We start from the raw sequence: 19,407 nt of genomic DNA, 5'->3' as shown, positions 1-19,407 counted from the left end.
TGGAAGCAACACATTTTAAAAATGGGGAAATATCTTACAATTTATTTAAACAGAAACTGTCTATTCTATTTAACAACTCTGATTATAAAAATGTTACAATTATTTAAAATGTTACACTGGTTATTTTTCTACATTATAATTCTTATAAAGTGAATCGTATGAACTATCATTCTTTGCTCGTAACATATGAGTGTGTCAGACATTAACTTTGTGTCCATTTTCCCTCAGTTCAACACTGTCAAAGCTCCTGGATGGTTTCCCTCAGGTCTGTAGCTTGTACAGTTCAAGGATAAATAAGCTACAAATCCATACTGAGGTCAATAAGACAAATCATCCTATTCAAAGTGCAGATTGTGTTAATACCTTTAATTAATTGCTTAAACAAACATTTCAATTCCATATACATGTTTTATGTTGAGTTTAAATATTTTCTAATATGAACTGACCAGAATGCACATATATTTTCACAAACAAATGGTAATATTGTAATGTAAAACTGTTTATAAGAATAAATAGGTTTCAGGTTTCATTGTTTGACTGAATTAACAGTGGGATGATTCTGGAAAGTTACACAAACACATGCGTGATGATCACTATGGGTTGTGTCTGTTGATTCTGTTGAATGATGTCTGTCTGTAGTGTCTCTTTATTCACCATCAGCTGATCCAGAGAAGATCAGACTAACATCTAAAACCTGAAAGTAAAACAAAGTAAGTCACATGCATGTGATATTACTTCATTATCCACTTTAGAAGAACTAAAACAATTTGTCAGAGATAATAAACAATTTTAAAGCTCATTTGACCATTCAGATTTTGATTTTGCATCCAAACCACCATGAATGATGACCCTTGACCCTTATCCACAATCCTGAATGTCCTTTTTCTGTACTTGGGGTAGTTTTATTTATGACAAAAAAAGTAATGAAAATATTTACCGTAATCTTCTATTTCAATTGAGATTTTCTCAAAATACATGTAATATTTACATGACATTAGCAAATATCTTCACTCGTTTTCTTTATTGTGATCATTCACTAGGAGGTGTGGTTAGTTTTACTGCTATTATACCTCAATGTATAATACAGATGATGAGCTCATATACAGTATGTGTGTTACTGGCCCCTGTTTTAATGCTAAACTAATTTCTATATATGTAATGGATTGTTATTCGGGACTGTGATGAGACTGAAATGTAATAATGGCACTGCAAACAAGGTTTCCATTGCATTATCCATGCCGGCTCTGGATGAAGATAAGGAGCAGAGACTGGTGGCAGTGAGTTCTTGACAGAGTTCAGTGATTTGTATGTGATTAAGGTGTTCACATGCCTGTTTTTTTGTGATAAAAATGTGAACATGGCTACTACAGTTATGAGCTTGACAAATTTGATTAAAGTATTGTTTACATGAGATACGTTTTAATCACTATATTGTTTAAATGTCATTGTAATTGCATGAGCATGCATGTAAAAATTTAATAATAAAAGTTAAATACTGTATTGTTTGAAATTAAAAAATGTTAAAATACTTAATTCATATAAACAGAATCAAACTCTTATTAAACATGTTTGTAAGCAACTATTACCAAGAAGGTTCCCTAAGAATAAACTGTATCAACTTTCTAGTATAATTCAAACATAACTACTCACTTAAGTGTTTCCAATTTATAAGGTGGATTATCCTTCAGAGCAGAGAGCAGCTTCACATCGGAGTCTCTTAGTTTATTTCCAGACAGATCCAGTTCTCTCAGGTGTGAGGGGTTTGATCTCAGAGCTGAAGCCAGAGCAGCACAACCTTCATATGTGACTCCACAATCACTCAACCTGTGGAGAACAATTTAATTTAACCATTATTTAACCAGGCAAGTCATTAAGAACAAGTTATTATTTTTAATAACAGTCTGGCAGAAGAATAAATATGTTGGGAAAGACATACAGGCATACATTACAATACACATAAGGTACATCAAATAAATAAATCAATAAATAAACTCAAATAAAACAGTTACAATGTTTACAGGTTGAGGTAAAAGCACTCACTAGTAATTTTTTTTTTTAATGCAAAGACCGAAATATTTGTCTCTAGTTACATTAGCGTTTGTAGCACTTTCCAATCATTTGGGGCACCGAATTCAAAAGCAGAACGACCGTAAGAAGTTTTCTTTTTAGGTATAGTTAAATAATTAGGTGATCTAGTTGTATGTATTAATATGAAGTTGCAGCAACTTTTAAATATATTCAGGTAATAAGCCCAGAAGTACTTAGTAAATAAAGATATACCAATAAATTTCCCATCTTCTATGCAATTATGTCCAATTCAAAAGAAAGTATCATTCACAATGATGCGTTCTGTAAGGTGCATTAGTAATCAATCTAATCACCACATCTAATTGCCAGAACACCCTTATGGGCATTTCTATATACCACATCACCATAGTCAAACAAAGGTAAAACAGTGGTTTCTAGATATTTCTTGGCTGATATGTGATTAGCAAAAGTTAAAGGACTATCAAGCCAGATTCTGAGACACCTGTATGAAGATACTACTTCAAGTTTTGCCTCATCCAAAGATATGTCTTTATTCCCTTGTTGTTGTTTTTTCCAAACAACATATTTATCTATTTATTGTGCTGTTTAGAACTAAATTTAAGTTAAAGGTACCATAGAATGCATTGATACAATATTTAGAATTGTTTTCTGATGTCCCCAAAGTGTGTATGCAAAGTTTTATCTCAAAATACCAGCATGAGCTGGTGCTCCCGCCTCCCTTCCAGTGTTGCCAATTTTGCGGTTTTCCCACAGAATTGGTCTACTTTAATACTGATCAACATCCCACCCTCCTGTGACCCATGGTTTGACTGTATGTGAATTGAGAGCCAGTGAGCAATGGACTTTCAAAATAATTATACTAATAAAAACTGTGTTAATGTGTGATAAAATAATTGTTGGTGTTAATTAATTAATACATTAATGGATAATAATGTGTTAATTTGCTCAGCCCTAGTTAAATGAAAGTGAAAGAAAGTGAAAGTCGTGACATTTGCCAAGTATGGTAACTCATACTCAGAATTGGTCTGCATTTAACCCATCCAAGTGCACACACACAGCAGTAAGAAGTGAAAATCACATTATTGTTGTTGTTAATTTAATAGCAAATCTAGTGTTCTTTAGCATTGCTGGTGCCATGAAATGAACCCTGCTCTCACATCAAACAGAACCAGAAATATTTTTATTCTTTTGATTTGGTTTTAATTTTGGTAATTATTCATTGAAGGAAAATTAAAGAGAATGTTGACACATTACTGCAATCTTACCACAGTATCTCCAGTTTACAGATAATATCTTTCAGTCCAGCTGTAAGCAAATTCACTCCTGAGTCTTCTAGTTCATTTCCAGACAGATCCAGTTCTCTCAGGTGTGAGGGGTTTGATCTCAGAGCAGAAGCCAGAGCAGAACAACCTTCATCTGTTACTACACAATGGCTCAACCTATAGAGAAACATGACAATCTTCAGTCTCTCAGTTCAGGATCTACAGCTTAGATAAGCAGGAACTTCACAATCAGAAAGAGAGACTAAATCCACAACACAATTAACAGGTCCGGTCTATTGTGATGCGATGTGTAGGCCAAGTATGGCAACCCACAGTTGGAATTTATAGAGAGCACTGTAGAGAGCATCCTGACTGGCTGCATCACTGCATGGTTTGGAAACAGCACCACTGTTAAAAACGAGATTAGACTGCCATCTGCTGTGAAAAATATATGCTCAGAATCGATTCCGGAGAGAATTGCAACGCATTTGGCAAATCTCAGAATCGATCCAGAAATCGCGATGCATCAATTTATTGTCACAGCCCTAGTAAATGGAGAGGTATCACATCAATCCCTTTGTTCAGTATGGAGCACCACAAGGCTCAGTACTAGGACCTTTGCTTTTCACCGTGTACATGTTACGCTTGGGAAATGTCATTAGGATAAATGGAGTTAGAGTTCACTGTAATGCTGATGATACTCAACTCTACATTTCTTAGTGGCCAGATAAAACATACAAATTCCTAAAACTAACACAATGCATAGCTGATATAAAAGAAAAAAATGGATAAGCAGTCATTTTCTTACTGCTAAATCTGGAAAGGTTTTAATTATTGTACCAAAATATCTAAATTCTACATAGCAAAATTACATCAAATCTTTGGAAAGAATGTAGTGAAGATTAAAACAACATTCTCTTAATTTTTTGAACGTACACTTTCAGATTTAATTTTAATTTCATTCATACAGGAATAAATGGGGGAGGAGGTTGAGACATTCATACGGTCTTACCGCAGTATCTCCAGTATACAGAGAGGATCTTTCAGTAGATCAGAGAGCAGATTCAGTCCTGACGCTCCTAATTTATTCATTGACAGATCTAGTTCTCTCAGGTGTGAGGGGTTTGATCTCAGAGCTGAAGTCAGAGCAGCACAACCTTCATCTGTGACTCCACAATCATTCAACCTGTAGAAAACAATGACACTCTTCAGTCTCTCAGTTCAGGATCTACAGCTCAGATCAGAGGGAACGTAACAATCAGAAAGAGAGACTTAATCCACAGCAAGACACAATTTTAGATACGCTTCTCATAGCATTATTTATGCAAATTCAGTTACAAGTTTATGTGTAATAACTGATGTTATTATGCAAATGCATCTTTTTTATTCATTCCCATAGGTAAATTAAAAATACATTTAAAAGGTTTTGTTTTATAGCATCCAATAAAAGGTAACATACTTGTATTTATGCATTATGAAATTAAACCATCGCATTCCCAGAATAGGAATGAGACGCTGCAACATTGGCGTTATGTGATGGTTGTCTGAATGGTTGTCCTTATACCAATTCATTGGCTAATGGCGCTTTGGACCATCTCAGCTCAGATCTTTTCATTAAGGAAGCACTTCGCAAAACAGGAGAATGGCCGGCAACCCAGTGTCCTGTTTCCTATTCAGGAAACCATAGTAACTTATGTAACAGAGACATTCCCTTTCATAAGTTCACTCCACGCTGCATTGCTGACACTGTAAGAACAGTATACAATAAAGCCTTCGACTACAATTGTGTGTTTATCTTTAAGACCAAGGACAGTATCCAGTTCAAGTCATTTGTAAATTATGCTTGGCGGGGCACATATATTTTAACAGACAAGCTGCGAGCTGTTTGAAGTTCATCCACGGGCCGGACTTTGGACACTCCTGTTCTACAGCAACTGATACTCTAACTCCTATGAAGGACATTAGACAACAGGAAACCAGAGAGTGTCCTCCTATCAGCACATGATATAGCAGCAATCACTGCTACATAAAATCAAAACCGGCTGGGGACACCACTACTGAAAACTGACTTAATAGAAGGAACTCCAACACTGAAGCTATAGGACAGTGGACTGGATCCAAGTTGCCTTGCCCACACCACACCAGGAAACAAAGAGTTTTCCCTCATGAGCATACAGCCATCTCGTTTGTGTATTTCTCCCATCGACCTGAAGGGAGAGCATCACGCTATAAAGCCATATCTAGTCCGGATTAAAATCAATTAGTTAAAACCAATGCTTTTCTTTCACTCATTGTGTCTGCCTTAAAGGAGTGGTAAACTGCTCTAAAATAAGTAAACTGCTCTAAAGTAAGCAAAGAACATAAAATTCACTTTTCCAATACGCAACAGACAAACCGCTTCTTTAAAGAAAACTTTGAGCTGAGATGGCGCAAGCACACTCTTAAGGCATACATGAAGTATTCCTTGTGTGAGTTCCCAATGAATTGGTAAGGTAAGGGCTTCAGACAACCTTCACACTGGGGCTCTTTCCATAGCATCAGCGACAAAGCGTGGAGTGAACCTATGAAAGGGAAGCAATGCTACAGCCTCTAAAACACTGGGCCTGGCGATGTGCACTTTTTGCTGCAATGATATCATTTTTGTGTGCAAACAAGTGAACTTGAGTATAAACCAAGTCTCAGAAAGATTCTTTGAAGACCGTCATGCTAACATCACTGTGCTACACTGCTACCTTCAGTAAAAAATTTCTCTGGTTTCCTTTTTTTTTTGGAGAAATCAAATACAATGACAAAACACTCAATGTCTGGATAAAAATACAGGAAATCTAATGGTGCAGACCTGCTTCTACATGGTGATCATTTCAATATCATAGAAGATGCCAGAATCATTTAATTTTTATGTAAATACCCCTGAATCCCCAATACATTCATATGATTTATAGCAGTTGTCGCTTTCACATTATCCACTCACCTTAAACTATCATCATAAATATAGAAAATACATTATGTAATAACGTTTAAAACAACTTCAATTATATGACAGGGCACTTTAAATTTTCATCTTAATTTTATTCATACTGCCATGGGAGCAAAATGGAGGAGAATGTTTATTCAACTTACCGCAGTGTTTCCAGTCTACAGTGAGGATCCTTCAGTCCATCAGAGAGCAGATTCAGTCCCGAGTCTCCTAGTTTATTAAGTGACAGATCCAGTTCTCTCAGGTGTGAGGGGTTTGATCTCAGAGCTGAAGCCAGAGCAGCACATCCTTCATCTGTGACACCACACTTACCCAACCTGTGGAGAATAATGACACTCTTCTGGGTTTGCATTCTCAGTTGGGCCCAAAAAAGGACACCTTTTCGTATAAAGCACATTTCTACTGTTCAAAGATGATAGTAATCTAGTAAACCAAACAAAAAAATAATAATATTCTTAATTTATATGGAGCCTTTCCCAGGCTCAAGGACGCTTTACAAGCATAGGCAGAAATCGCGGGGGGGTCGGGGGGGTCCGGACCCCCCCTATCTGAGGGTTGTCAATATAATTGAAATATGTGTATTGTAAATAATATAATGAGATATATAGTTAAACTAATTGTGTAAGTAGTAAAACAATACAAATGCAATACAAAAAAAGTTTTAAACATCTCGATTTCCCCCTGCTTTGCCTCACATTGTTTTGGTCCATGGCCCCTTTACCTCACCACCACCGACACACACACACACACACAGTCCGGTGCGAGAAAACGTCGTGTTACAGTAGTTGTGGAAGTCCATAAGTCAAGCTTACTTTATTCACATTAAACATCGGATGACGTGATTATTTTCTCTTTAATATAGATGATGCTGAGTCATTAATAAGTCGTGTCCAAAAAATATTATTGTGTACCAATTTACTTTTGTCACCGATGTAGTCTGCGCTGTTAACGATTATAACAGACGTTTTATACAGGCGTTTACCTAGCTTATTTAATAACGTCTTACACACACCCATAGTGTACGCATATACAAGTCTTGTACGCTAGATTACACTAGTGCGTGTGCGCATTTAGATTTTCCCGCGTTCACTATGATTTAGTCGGTTTCAGTGGCGGCTCGTCGGGTGAGGCAGGGGAGGCACAGTTCCCCCAAATTTTGAGGTGAAAATGAGTGAAAAGTGAAAGAGAAGAGGAGGGGGAGGCCAGGGGAACCAATCAGCATCGAGTGTTCACTTTCAGCGCTAAGGAGTGCTGAGAAAAGTAACATCATAGAGGAGGCTAGCCTCTCTTCTGGAATATCAACCAACCATCATAGAGACAAAAATTAGATATTAGTTTGAACCTGTTTTTATACAGTCTATGGTTTGAACGTCTCCCGGTGCGGCTGGGCTGATAATTTACCAAGTATTTATAATGAATAGCGAATCGATATTGAATATATTTTCTATACGGTTTCTGACTAAAAGTGTCACAGTGTCTGGGTTGTGTCCCTGGGTTTCCACTAGATGTCCTCCTTTCTCACCGTGTCTGTCACCTTATCACTTCCTGTCTCCTTATTTGGTCACCTTCCTCCTTGTTTAGGTAATTGATTGTTCCCCACCTGTCTCCTGTTTCCCCATCATCCTTTTGTGTATTTATACCTGGTCTGTCTGAGTCTTAGTCACGGAGTCCTTGTTTAATGTTGATGTTTATTCATGTCCGTCATCTTGCCTTGCCTTGCCTTGTCTTCGTGTTTTGTTTATGTTTGGATTTGTTGGATATCGACCCCTGCCTGGACTGTTTATTCTTTGTAGTCTGGCCCTCCATCCCTCCCCCTGAACCTCCTCCAGTCCTCCTCCCTCCTGGTCTTCCTGTTTTGTGGTTACTTTCTGGTGCCTGTTTCCAATGTCTTTCTTTTCTGGCCCTCCATCCCTCCCCCTGAGCCTCCACCTGTCCGCCTCCCTCCTGGTCTGTTTTGTGTCTGTCGTGGAGCGTCTGGGAGCCGCTCCGTAGAGGGGGGGGTTCTGTCACAGTGTCTGGGTTGTGTCCCTGGGTTTCCACTAGATGTCCTCCTTTCTCACCGTGTCTGTCACCTTATCACTTCCTGTCTCCTTATTTGGTCACCTTCCTCCTTGTTTAGGTAATTGATTGTTCCCCACCTGTCTCCTGTTTCCCCATCATCCTTTTGTGTATTTATACCTGGTCTGTCTGAGTCTTAGTCACGGAGTCCTTGTTTAATGTTGATGTTTATTCATGTCCGTCATCTTGCCTTGCCTTGCCTTGTCTTCGTGTTTTGTTTATGTTTGGATTTGTTGGATATCGACCCCTGCCTGGACTGTTTATTCTTTGGATTGCCCCTTTAATAAAGTCACATACCTGCACTTGGATCTCTCCGTGTTTCTTGAACCATCAGACGTGACAGAGAAGGACTCCGTCGCACTGAGATCCAGCGGTATGTTTTTTTCCCGTTCCCCAGCCAAGATGGCGGAGCGGAGAGCTAAGTATCTCCGGCTGATCGCTCTCCGCCAAGAGGGCAATGAGGTGGGTGCCCTGGCACAGGTGTTCTGGTCCCTGGCCGAGGGTATGGGATACAACGATGCGGCCTTGAAGGACTACTTCAACGGCGGGCTGGATGATCCAGTGTCTCAGGAGGAGATGGTACATTTAGAGACACTGGACTACTGGGAGTTTGTGTACTATGTGCAGCATCGGCTTCTGTGGAATGCCCCAGCCACTCCGGTCTCTTCCGGTGGGGCGGTCCCCAGCCCAGCACCACTGCTCAAGATGGCTGCCAATCCAGGGCCACAGCACAAGATGGCTGCCAGCCCAGAGCCACAGCACAAGATGGTCGCCAGCCCAGCGCCACAGCACAAGATGGCCGCCAGCCCAGCGCCACAGCACAAGGTGGCCGCCAGCTTGGGGCCACAGCACAAGATGGCCGACTCAACGCCTGAGTCTCCAGATAAGGTGTCACCGGCTCTCCAACATAGAGGACGGAGGAGGAGGAGACAGGCGTCTACCGTTCCTCAAGGCCCAGAGGACGTTCCCGAGGCGGTGCCCGATGCTGTTCCGGAGGCCGAGGCGGGGCCCGATGCTGTTCCGGAGGCCGAGGCGGTGCCCGATGCCGAGGCGGTGCCCGATGCCGAGGCGGTGCCCGATGCTGAGGCGGTGCCCGATGCTGTTTCGGAGACCGAGGCGGTGCCCGAGGCTGTTCCGGAGGCTGAGGCGGTGCCCGAAGCCGAGGCGGTGCCCGATGCTGTTCCGGAGGCCGAGGCGGTGCCCGATGCGGAGGAGGTGCCCGATGCCAGGGCGGTGCCCGATGCTGTTCCGGAGGCCGAGGCGGTGCCCGATGCTGAGGCGGTGCCCGACGCCGAGGCGGTGCCCGATGCCGAGGCGGTGCCCGATGCCGAGGCGGTGCCCGATACTGTTCCGGAGGCCGAGGCGGTGCCCGATGCCGAGGCGGTGCCCGATGCTGTTCCGGAGGCCGAGGCGGTGCCCGATGCTGTTCCGGAGGCCGAGGCGGTGCCCGATGCTGTTCCGGAGGCCGAGGCGGTGCCCGAGGCCGAGGCGGTGCCCGATGCCGAGGCTGTTCCGGAGGCCGAGGCGGTGCCCGAGGCCGAGGCTGTTCCGGAGGCCGAGGCGGTGCCCGAGGCCGATGCTGTTCCGGAGGCCGAGGCGGTGCCCGAGGCCGATGCTGTTCCGGAGGCCGAGGCGGTGCCCGAGGCCGATGCTGTTCCGGAGGGCGATGCGGTTCCGGAGGGCGAGGCGGTGCCCGATGCCGTTCCCGAGGCCGAGGCGGTGCCCGATGCCGTTCCCGATTCGGTGCCCAAGACCGGTGTAGAGTCAGGGCTAGTTCCTGTTGACCGTCCAGAGTCGAGTCAGGTCCCAGTGGACTCTCCAGAGTCAGGGCCAGTCACTGATGACCTTCCAGAGTCAGGGCGGGTCACCGTTGGACGTTCAGAGTCAAGTCAAGTCACTGGGTGGGCTGCTGCTCGGGCCTGTTGGACTCCGGCATCGACCACAGGGGGGTGGTGGTCATCCGCTCCGCCCTGGGGGACTCTGGCGTCGACCACGAGGACGTGGTGGTCCTCCGCTCCGCCCTGGGGGGCTTCCGCTCTGACCACGAGGACATGGTGGTCCTCTGCTCCGCCCTGGGGGGCTTCCGTTCTGACCACACGGACGTGGTGGTCTTCCATTCCGCCCTGGGGGGCGTCCGCTCTGACCACGAGGACGTGGTGGTCTTCTGCTCCACCCTGGGGGGCTTCTGCTCTGACCACACGGACATGGTGGTCTTCTGCTCCGCCCTGGGGGGCGCTTTCCCTGACTACACGGTTGTGGTGGTCTTCTGCCCCGCCCTGGAGGACTCTGGCCTCGACCACAAGGACGTGGTGGTCTTCTGCCCCGCCCTGGGGGGCTTCATGTTGTTTTTTGTTTGTTGTTTTTGTATTTACTCCTGTCCCTGTTCCTCTCTGTAGTCTGGCCCTCCATCCCTCCCCCTGAACCTCCTCCAGTCCTCCTCCCTCCTGGTCTTCCTGTTTTGTGGTTACTTTCTGGTGCCTGTTTCCAATGTCTTTCTTTTCTGGCCCTCCATCCCTCCCCCTGAGCCTCCACCTGTCCGCCTCCCTCCTGGTCTGTTTTGTGTCTGTCGTGGAGCGTCTGGGAGCCGCTCCGTAGAGGGGGGGTTCTGTCACAGTGTCTGGGTTGTGTCCCTGGGTTTCCACTAGATGTCCTCCTTTCTCACCGTGTCTGTCACCTTATCACTTCCTGTCTCCTTATTTGGTGTCCTTGTTTAATGTTGATGTTTATTCATGTCCGTCATCTTGCCTTGCCTTGCCTTGTCTTCGTGTTTTGTTTATGTTTGGATTTGTTGGATATCGACCCCTGCCTGGACTGTTTATTCTTTGGATTGCCCCTTTAATAAAGTCACATACCTGCACTTGGATCTCTCCGTGTTTCTTGAACCATCAGACGTGACAAAAAGCTGCCAAAAAGCCATTTTAAACTTGTTAAGCAAATAATAATAATAATAACAATTGGCAGGGATCCCCAGACCAATACAATTAGTTTGCCTCCTCTATTTTAAAATTCACGAGCCGCCACTGTCGGTTTATTTAATTTAATATAGTTAATCTAATATAACATCATACTAAGAGTGCAGTTGTTCTCCATATATTAGCATAACAATTGTGATTTAGATTTTTATAAAAATTGAATAAACAAGAAGTTAATATTAAGTGCATTTTAGGCACCATATTGCCTGTTAGCTCTATTTCACCAACGAAAAAAGTTGAAAACTAAGCTACAGCAGTAACAGCACTAATTGCGTCTTTGAGAAACACACTGAGGAGGTGTTTCCTAACTGAATGAATCCACTTTTTGAACAAATCAGTCATTGACATTGACATAATAATTTCCCGTCTTTCACGTCTATACCGATCTCACTATACAGTTGTGTGAGGGTGTATGTCTAAGAGTGTGTATGTCTTCATTTTGCTTGGCATGGCAAATGTTTTTATATATGCATGTTTTAATTATAACTGTGAAGCAACAACATTGGTATTGAATGTGCTATATAAATAAATAAAAGTTTTCCATTGTATTTTGGTGGCTTGATTGTGTAAACAACTTCAAAAACATTGCAACAAAAAAAAATTGTTTTGAAGAATGTTTTCGTCAATTTAGTCAGCTTTTTCATTGAACCAAAAAGAAACTTTGAGAAGAAGGATAATGGAACGGTCTCCATGCAATAGTAAGGCTTTCCTTTATATCCTTAAGTACAATTTTGCCTGTTTTATTGGTGTCCCCTTCAAAACTTGCTCATGAGGAATGTTATGTTTATTGTCCCCCCCAACATTTAGATGAGATTTTCGCCCCTGTTTACAAGGTACAACAATAGAACAAAAACTCATTACAAAATAACAATTAAGTGGACATTTGCCAAATCTAGTCACATATAATGCAGTTGCATATAACACAAATTAAGTTATAAAGACATAGAAAAGAATACATATGAGTGGATTGTATCAAAGGCATCAAGATGGATTGAAATTCGGCTTCTTCAGAAACGTCCAAATCACTGTGTGATTAAAACAGTATGGAATAACTCCAGAGGCCAATAAGCCATTCATGATAGTGAGAACAGATGGACCAATCACATCTAACACCTCTCTAGAGAGATTGTTGGCATAATATCTGTTGAGGGATGATTGTGTTGAATGCTGAACTGAAGTTTATGAACAGCAATCTGACGTATGAGTCCTTTATGCCTATACGTGTGAGTGCTGAGTGGACGGCAGTGGCAATGGCATCATCGGTTGATCGGTTGGACCGATATGCAAACTGGAAGGGGTCCAGGGAGGGAGGGGGGCAGACTTGATGTGGTGCATGACTAGCCGTTCAAAGCACTTCATAAGGATGGGAGTATGTGCAACAGGATGGTAGTCATTGAAGCAGGATGGAGATGGCTTCTTCGAGACTGGAATGATGGTGGTAGTTTTGAAACATGTGGGAACAACAGCCTAACTAAGTAAGATGTTGAAAATGTCTGTGAAGACACAACAGCATCGCGGCACCACGCGTCATTGATGTAAACACAAAGCCCGCTGGCATGGTTTTTCCTCCCGCATCGAGAGCTCTGTCCGCTTAATTGCACGTCAGCTGGTCGAGCTGAATAGTGCAGTCTGGAACGATGTTGCTGAGCCATGTTTCCCTGAACACAAAAACACAACAGTCTCTTACAGTCCTCTGAGTTGAACGTAGTAATCAGATGTAGTCCAGTTTATTGTCCAAAGAGCGTACGTTAGCCAGTACAATGGTGGGGATAGATGGCTTGTGTGGGTTAGCCGCCTGTGGCGAGTGGGGCGGGGCCGAGGGACGTGGGAACAAGGAGGGAGGCACCTGCGACCCACTGCCGGTCTCGAGTCCCACGTAGGAGATGGAAGGATATAAAACTGGAGCGACGACAGTGAAGGACGAGAGAGGACCAGGCCTGGGCTTTTAGTTGTGTTTTGGTTTTTATTTTGTGCGCATCAGTCGTCCGTGAGGGGCTGATGCACTGTTTTGTGTTTATTTTGTTATTAAAGTCTTTGTTTGATTGTCCGCCGGTTCCCGCTTCCTTCTTCCGGACGAATACGAAGGTTAATCATTACACCGCCATTAGCTTTGCCCAGATACCTCCATGCTTACGCCTCTTCTGCTTCCTCTCATGCCGCTTGTGGCGCCTCCGCTGTGGGCGAGATGCAGTAGTGGGGGTCGGTGATGGTATAGGCCTCTGTAGCAGACCGAGATCCCGCAGCTGTTCCATGCATGCAGAGTTTAACAGTAAAAATGCAGTTATGCCGACATCCAGCAGAAACTCACAACTGTATGCTCGCTTAAAGACAGGTAGACGCGATGACGACATACAAAAACACTGCGACTCACAAGACAAAAAACACGAAAACACCATTCTGTCCGGACAGAGAGAAGCCGCTGCATGTGGACGCACCGCCATTACTTTCCATTCCATAGTGTACTAGGGGTTGCACTGACTAATCAACTAGTCAATTTTAATGGTCTGCCATGATGCTTTAAGCTTGATGTCATCTAGTCGCTGGTTCTATAGAGGTTGCAACAGGATAAGAAATCTTTGAAAGACTTACACATTTACGCGCTGTTTCCAAACAGTTGAAATGACAAATAAATGCATACTCTGAAAGGCTCCACAAGACATATATGATTATATTACTGGATGCTCAAAATTGAATGGGAGAATGCACATTTTAAACAGCTTATTGTATAGGTAAGTTAACTGCCGTTCTTATCTAATGCACGGCTGCACTGTAATGCACACATAGACAGTAGCGGGTACATCACTCGGAGATCACGGGCACACAATCATTCAGCGTGGAAATGTATAAACACTGTTCTGTGATTTCTCAATAAAATAGCTTAGAAACAGAAAAATATATATTTCTTAATAAATAGATCCCACAGCTTTACTAGTAGAGAGACACTGCCAGGTAGAATTTATTCACATGCATATGAATGTAATCTTTACTGTGATACTTTATCTGTATCTGATTTAGAATGAGCAGAAATTTGTGAGAAATATAATGACCCTTTAAAAAAAACTAAAAAAAAACTTTAAAAATCAATCAACCCTTAGATTGTACAGAATTAAGTTAGGACTACTGGTACTGTAAAAAGATCCCTTGCAAGAAGAAGAAAATTGAGAATTTTACCACCAGTCTTACCGCAGCTTTTCCAGTTTACAGTGAGGATCCTTCAGTCCATCAGAGAGCAGCTTCACTCCTGATGCTCCTACTTTATTTACTGACAGATTCATATTTCTCATGTGGGAGGGGTTTGATTTTAGAGCTGAAGCCAGAGCAGCACAACCTTCATATGTAACACCGCAATCCATCAACCTGCAGAGATTGAAGATGCATGGTGAACTGATACAAGCTGCGACTACAGAATAAAATGTAAAATATGTTTAACAGTCCTAATCATGCAGCATCTACATACAAAAAAAAACTGCTGTCAGTTTTGATAGAACAATCTACTCAGGTGCTAAGTTTTTTTTTCTTGTAATATGCATGCTAAAGTCAAAATCATGTCCATGTTATCATGTTTTATCAGTGTAGTGATTGTTGTCCGTGTGACTTACTGAACTAATCTGGATTCTTTGACCACATGCAGCAGCTTTTGAAGAAGTTCATCTGCTGTATTTTGGGATCCAATGAACAGTTTTAGTTTGAAAACATCCATCTTCTGCTCTGATGTCAGCAACACATAAACCAGAGCTGACCACTGTGAAGATGAGAGTTTGGTTTCTTTTATTTTTCCAGATTTCAGATAATCTTGGATCTCCTGAATCAGTGAATCATCACCCAGTTCATTCAGACAGTGAAACAGATTGATGGATCTCTCTGGAGAGCGATTCCTCTTGATCTTCTGCTTGATGTACTTAACTGTTTCCTCTTTGTTGTAATAGCAGCTTCCTGTCTGTGTCAGTAGTTCTCTTAAGAGAGTCTGATTGGACTCTAGTGAGAGACCCAGAAGAAAACGCAAAAAAAGGTCCAGATGTCCATTTTTACTCTTCAAGGCCTTTTTCACAGCTCTCTGATGCAGCTCAGATAGTGAAACATTTAAAGCCTTCTTCAAATGCTTCAAAGGACTAGAAGACAGAGTATTAAACACATTTCTGTTTTTTTTCATAAGGGACAGATGTGCATATAGAGCTGCTAGATGTTCCTGGATGCTCAGATGAACAAAGCAGAAGACTTTCCCCTGGTTCAAGCCAAACTCCTCTCTGAAGATTTGAGTGCACAATCCTGAGTACACTGCTGCTTCTGTCTCTTCAATGCCACACTCTCTCAAGTCTTCCTCATAGAAGATCAGGTTGCCTTTCACAAGCTGCTGGAAAGCCAGTTTCCCCAGTTTGAGGATCATATCTTCATCTTTGACTGTCTTCTCATAGTCCTTCTCATGTTTGATGTTGGTCTGAAGGATCAGGAAGTGTGTGTACATCTGAGTGAGAGTCTTGGGAATCTCTCCACTTTCTGCTTCACTCAACATCTTCTCCAGAACAGCGGCTGAGATCCAGCAGAAGACTGGGATATGGCACATGATGTAGAGGCTCCTTGAAGACTTCAGGTGTGAGATGATTGTATTGGCCAGACTCTGATCACTGATTCTCTTCCTGAAGTATTCCTCCTTCTGTGGATCATTGAAGCCTCGTACCTCTGTCACTCGATGGACACACTCAGAGGGGACGAGATCAGCTGCTGCTGGTCTGGAGGTGATCCAGATGAGAGCAGAGGGAAGCAGATTCCCCACAATAAGGTTTGTTATAAGCACGTCCACTGATGCTGATTCCCTTACATCACACAACCTCACATCACTCTGAAAATCCAGAGACAGACGACACTCATCCAGGCCATCAAAGATGAACAACACTTTATATTCATCACTAGATGTTTCCATATCTTTGGTTTCAGGGTAAAATACATGAAGAAGATCTGAAAGACTGAGTGTTTTGTCCTTCATCAGGTTGATTTCTCTGAAAGGAAGTGGAAATATGAGCTGGACGTCCTGATTCTCTTTCCCTTCAGCCCAGTCCACAATGTACTTCTGCACAGAGACTGTTTTTCCAATGCCAGCGACTCCCTTTGTCAGCACAGTTCTGATGGGTTTGTCTTGTCCAGGTAAAGGTCTAAAGATCTCATTGCATTTGATTGGTGTGTCCTCTGTTGCTGCTCTCCTGGATTGTGTTTCAATCTGTCTCACCTCATGCTCATTACTGATCTCTCCACTCTCACTCTCTGTGATGTAAAGCTCTGTGTAGATCTCATTCAGGAGTGTTGTGTTTCCCTGCTTTGCTGTTCCTTCATATAGACGCTCAAACTTCTTCACCAGATTTGATTTGATCATGCTTTGGGCCAGTTGAGAGTCACTGAGATAAAGATTAAAATAAGAAATTACTACATGAATTAAAGCGGTAAAATTGAATTTAAAGTGACATCTACTAATCTAATGATGTCATTACAGTGTACATATACAGTGTAGCAGAAGCATAGATGTTATCACATATTCAGGATTTGGGCCAAGTGGAAAAATGTATAAAATGTTTTATCTATCTTAAACCTAGAAATGTTGTACCTCAGATTTGATTTGTTTTCCCCATTGAATATTACTGACGTTTTCATAGATGCTCCACTCTTTATGGCACTGTGTTTCAGTGAGTTTGATCTATGCCTGTGGAATTGACGGTAAAAGAATAGAAAAGTGTCCACTTAAGCAGACATTCAGTCAGCCAGAAGCACACATTCACAGAGTTCATATTAATTTCACAAAAGTTGGCATGAATCATTTCTGCTTATTATATAAAACCAGGCTAAATTATAATATGAAAAAGTGTGAAACTGAATGAATCATGTGACTAATAAAACAGAATGTTGTTCAAACACCTTTGGATGTTGGTCAGCCATGCAGAATTTTACAAGATGATTATCAAATTAAATGTATATTAGATAAAGTAATTAGTTAAATTTTACATGTAGATAAACTAACATAGAGAATCTATCTATATAAATCTAGACAGAAAAGTTATACCACAGATCTGTTGATATGTCTTTTCCATCAAATGTTAGAATGTTGTTTTTAGAACAGTCATTCTTCATGGACACATGTTTGGAATCCAATGACCTTGATATCCTACTGTGGAACCAAAATTAATAGAACAAACACAACGGAAAAGAGATAATATTATAAAGACAAGAATTCATATCATTGATTTAACATGCCATATAAACTTTACACAGAGAATTCGGTCTATACATGAGAAGCTTTAGAAATGTTGAAGAATGATAACACTGCACAAGGATGATGTCACAGAGACCACAGCATCCTAACTCATAATTAGGAATATTAGAAAACCACTCAGAATATCTTATCATTAGCCTATCTCACAATACCATATTATAAGACATACAATGTATCTTCTATAACATTATGATCACATAAGGATTTTGATGTACCTGCATCCTGAAGAAAAATCTTCATCGCTGAATGTTTCTTTGTCCTCCATGATTCATTAAGTCTGAATGAAGCTGCGTGTGTATATCTGACGAGTCAGAAACACTGACAATGTGTTTAAATATATAAGTTTTCCAGTTTGTTTACTATTTGTTTATTTAAATGTTTAATTAAAATTATTAAATGAAATAATAGTGAAAAAAAATGTTTGTTTTCAAAATTGTGGCTTCTATAACATTTGGATGTTTAAAAGTGATGTTTCCTAAATTGTACCGATACACAAGAATATATGGCCCACAGCTCTACCAGTAAGAACATTTGACATAAGAAATCTTTGTTCAAATACTTAATTTTTAAGTTTTTAAAATACCTTCTTATATTAATTACTTTATGAGGAAGTAGACAGCAGCTCACCTGACTAATGCTCACTCACTCTGATCAAAATCAAACCGGTTCCCAACATGTTCACAGTTTCTCATGGAGTATTTCATCAAGTAAATTCCCACAAAGGCACCTACAAATTGTACTATTTAACACAATGCTCGGTTTTTCTTTTTTTAAAGAAAGCTTATGTCCCGCTGTAAAATGGCACACAGTAGAACTCTAAGAGTGCTTTCATTTCTGGACGCAAATGTTGCCAGACTTGTTTTGAGAGAATGCAGCTTATCCACTTCTGTCATGAGACAGAGACTAGTACAAGTTGTATTTCCTTCCTACTTGGAGAAGATTTTTGTGATTCTCTTTTGGCAAAAAAAATCATGTTATACAAGCTATCACACAGTATTAAAATTTTACCCCAACCCCAAGTATTTTTGTTCTGACACAAAACTAGTAATCACTTAATTTAGGATATTTAATATAATAACTTCATCCACACATTTATAGCTCTGACTTACAATCAGTGTTTGAATATTTAATAAAGATGGGAATCAAGAGAAGTGCTGATGCATGTCACAGATGTCCAAGATCACTTTTTTGCTGGTCTTCTTTACTGGAAACATCTGAGGGTTAAAAAAAGTAAGAAAAGAAAAGTGTAATAAGGTATAAATGCCACGCTCTCACTCTGGGAAGAAACAAGGAAGAAGGAACAAGGAGACAACAACAGTCTTTTTAAACCAATATAGAAGGAAATACAAGGGGGAGACAGGAGCACAGGTAACACCAGGATTGACCTTGAGAGTCAGCACAGACAGCACAAACTTAAATGCAAGGGATAATTAACAAACTGAATGATTAACTAAACTAAATGAGGACAGAAAAAGGACCATATGAGGAACACCAGGAACAATGACGGGGAAAAACACAACTAAACCGGTGTTCTGAAATATTCGCTGTCTGAGAGTTTCTGTAACACTGGGCGGGGCTCACATGAATATTCATGAGTTTCCTGTTCATAAGTTTCCTCTTTAAACATTAGTGCTCCTCTGATATATATATATATATATATGTATTCTATCATTTCGTTACAGCGTTGAACTTCCACTTTTATATATTATGTATTATTATGCACAGCCATTTATTTATTACAGACGGAAATCCTGTTTATGGTTAGAATATGCATCAAGTAGCCTAATCAAGCCCCTCGTCTTTTTGTCATATAATCTACTTCGGTTTTACATT

The 19,407-nt window shown here is 41.4% G+C and overlaps 1 protein-coding gene across 4 annotated transcripts; it reads right to left on the bottom strand.

Moving 5' to 3' along the window:
- Positions 1-361: 361 nt before the first annotated feature.
- LOC132144985 (NACHT, LRR and PYD domains-containing protein 12-like) lies at positions 362-18,896 on the bottom strand. 4 transcript variants are annotated; one of them, XM_059555625.1, is made up of 11 exons: positions 18,202-18,896; positions 17,790-17,892; positions 17,365-17,469; positions 16,912-17,007; positions 14,918-16,705; positions 14,502-14,675; positions 6,432-6,605; positions 4,324-4,497; positions 3,315-3,488; positions 1,651-1,824; positions 362-694 (listed from the first exon to the last, which is right to left on the bottom strand). In XM_059555625.1, the coding sequence occupies exons 2-11, from the start codon at positions 17,837-17,839 to the stop codon at positions 688-690; spliced, it is 2,916 nt and encodes a 971-aa protein (XP_059411608.1). In that variant the 5' UTR covers positions 17,840-17,892; positions 18,202-18,896; the 3' UTR covers positions 362-687. The 4 variants fall into 4 exon arrangements, with proteins under 4 accessions (XP_059411608.1, XP_059411609.1, XP_059411610.1 ...); XM_059555626.1 differs by lacking the exon at positions 3,315-3,488 and having other exon boundaries at positions 18,202-18,895; XM_059555627.1 differs by lacking the exons at positions 3,315-3,488; positions 4,324-4,497 and having other exon boundaries at positions 18,202-18,894.
- Positions 18,897-19,407: the final 511 nt, after the last annotated feature.

Source organism: Carassius carassius, chromosome 8, assembly GCF_963082965.1.
Source record: "Carassius carassius chromosome 8, fCarCar2.1, whole genome shotgun sequence".
Lineage (NCBI taxonomy): Eukaryota > Metazoa > Chordata > Actinopteri > Cypriniformes > Cyprinidae > Carassius > Carassius carassius.
The sequence above is the reverse complement of the archived record's forward strand: the minus strand, read 5'-3'. Positions and strand labels throughout refer to the sequence as shown.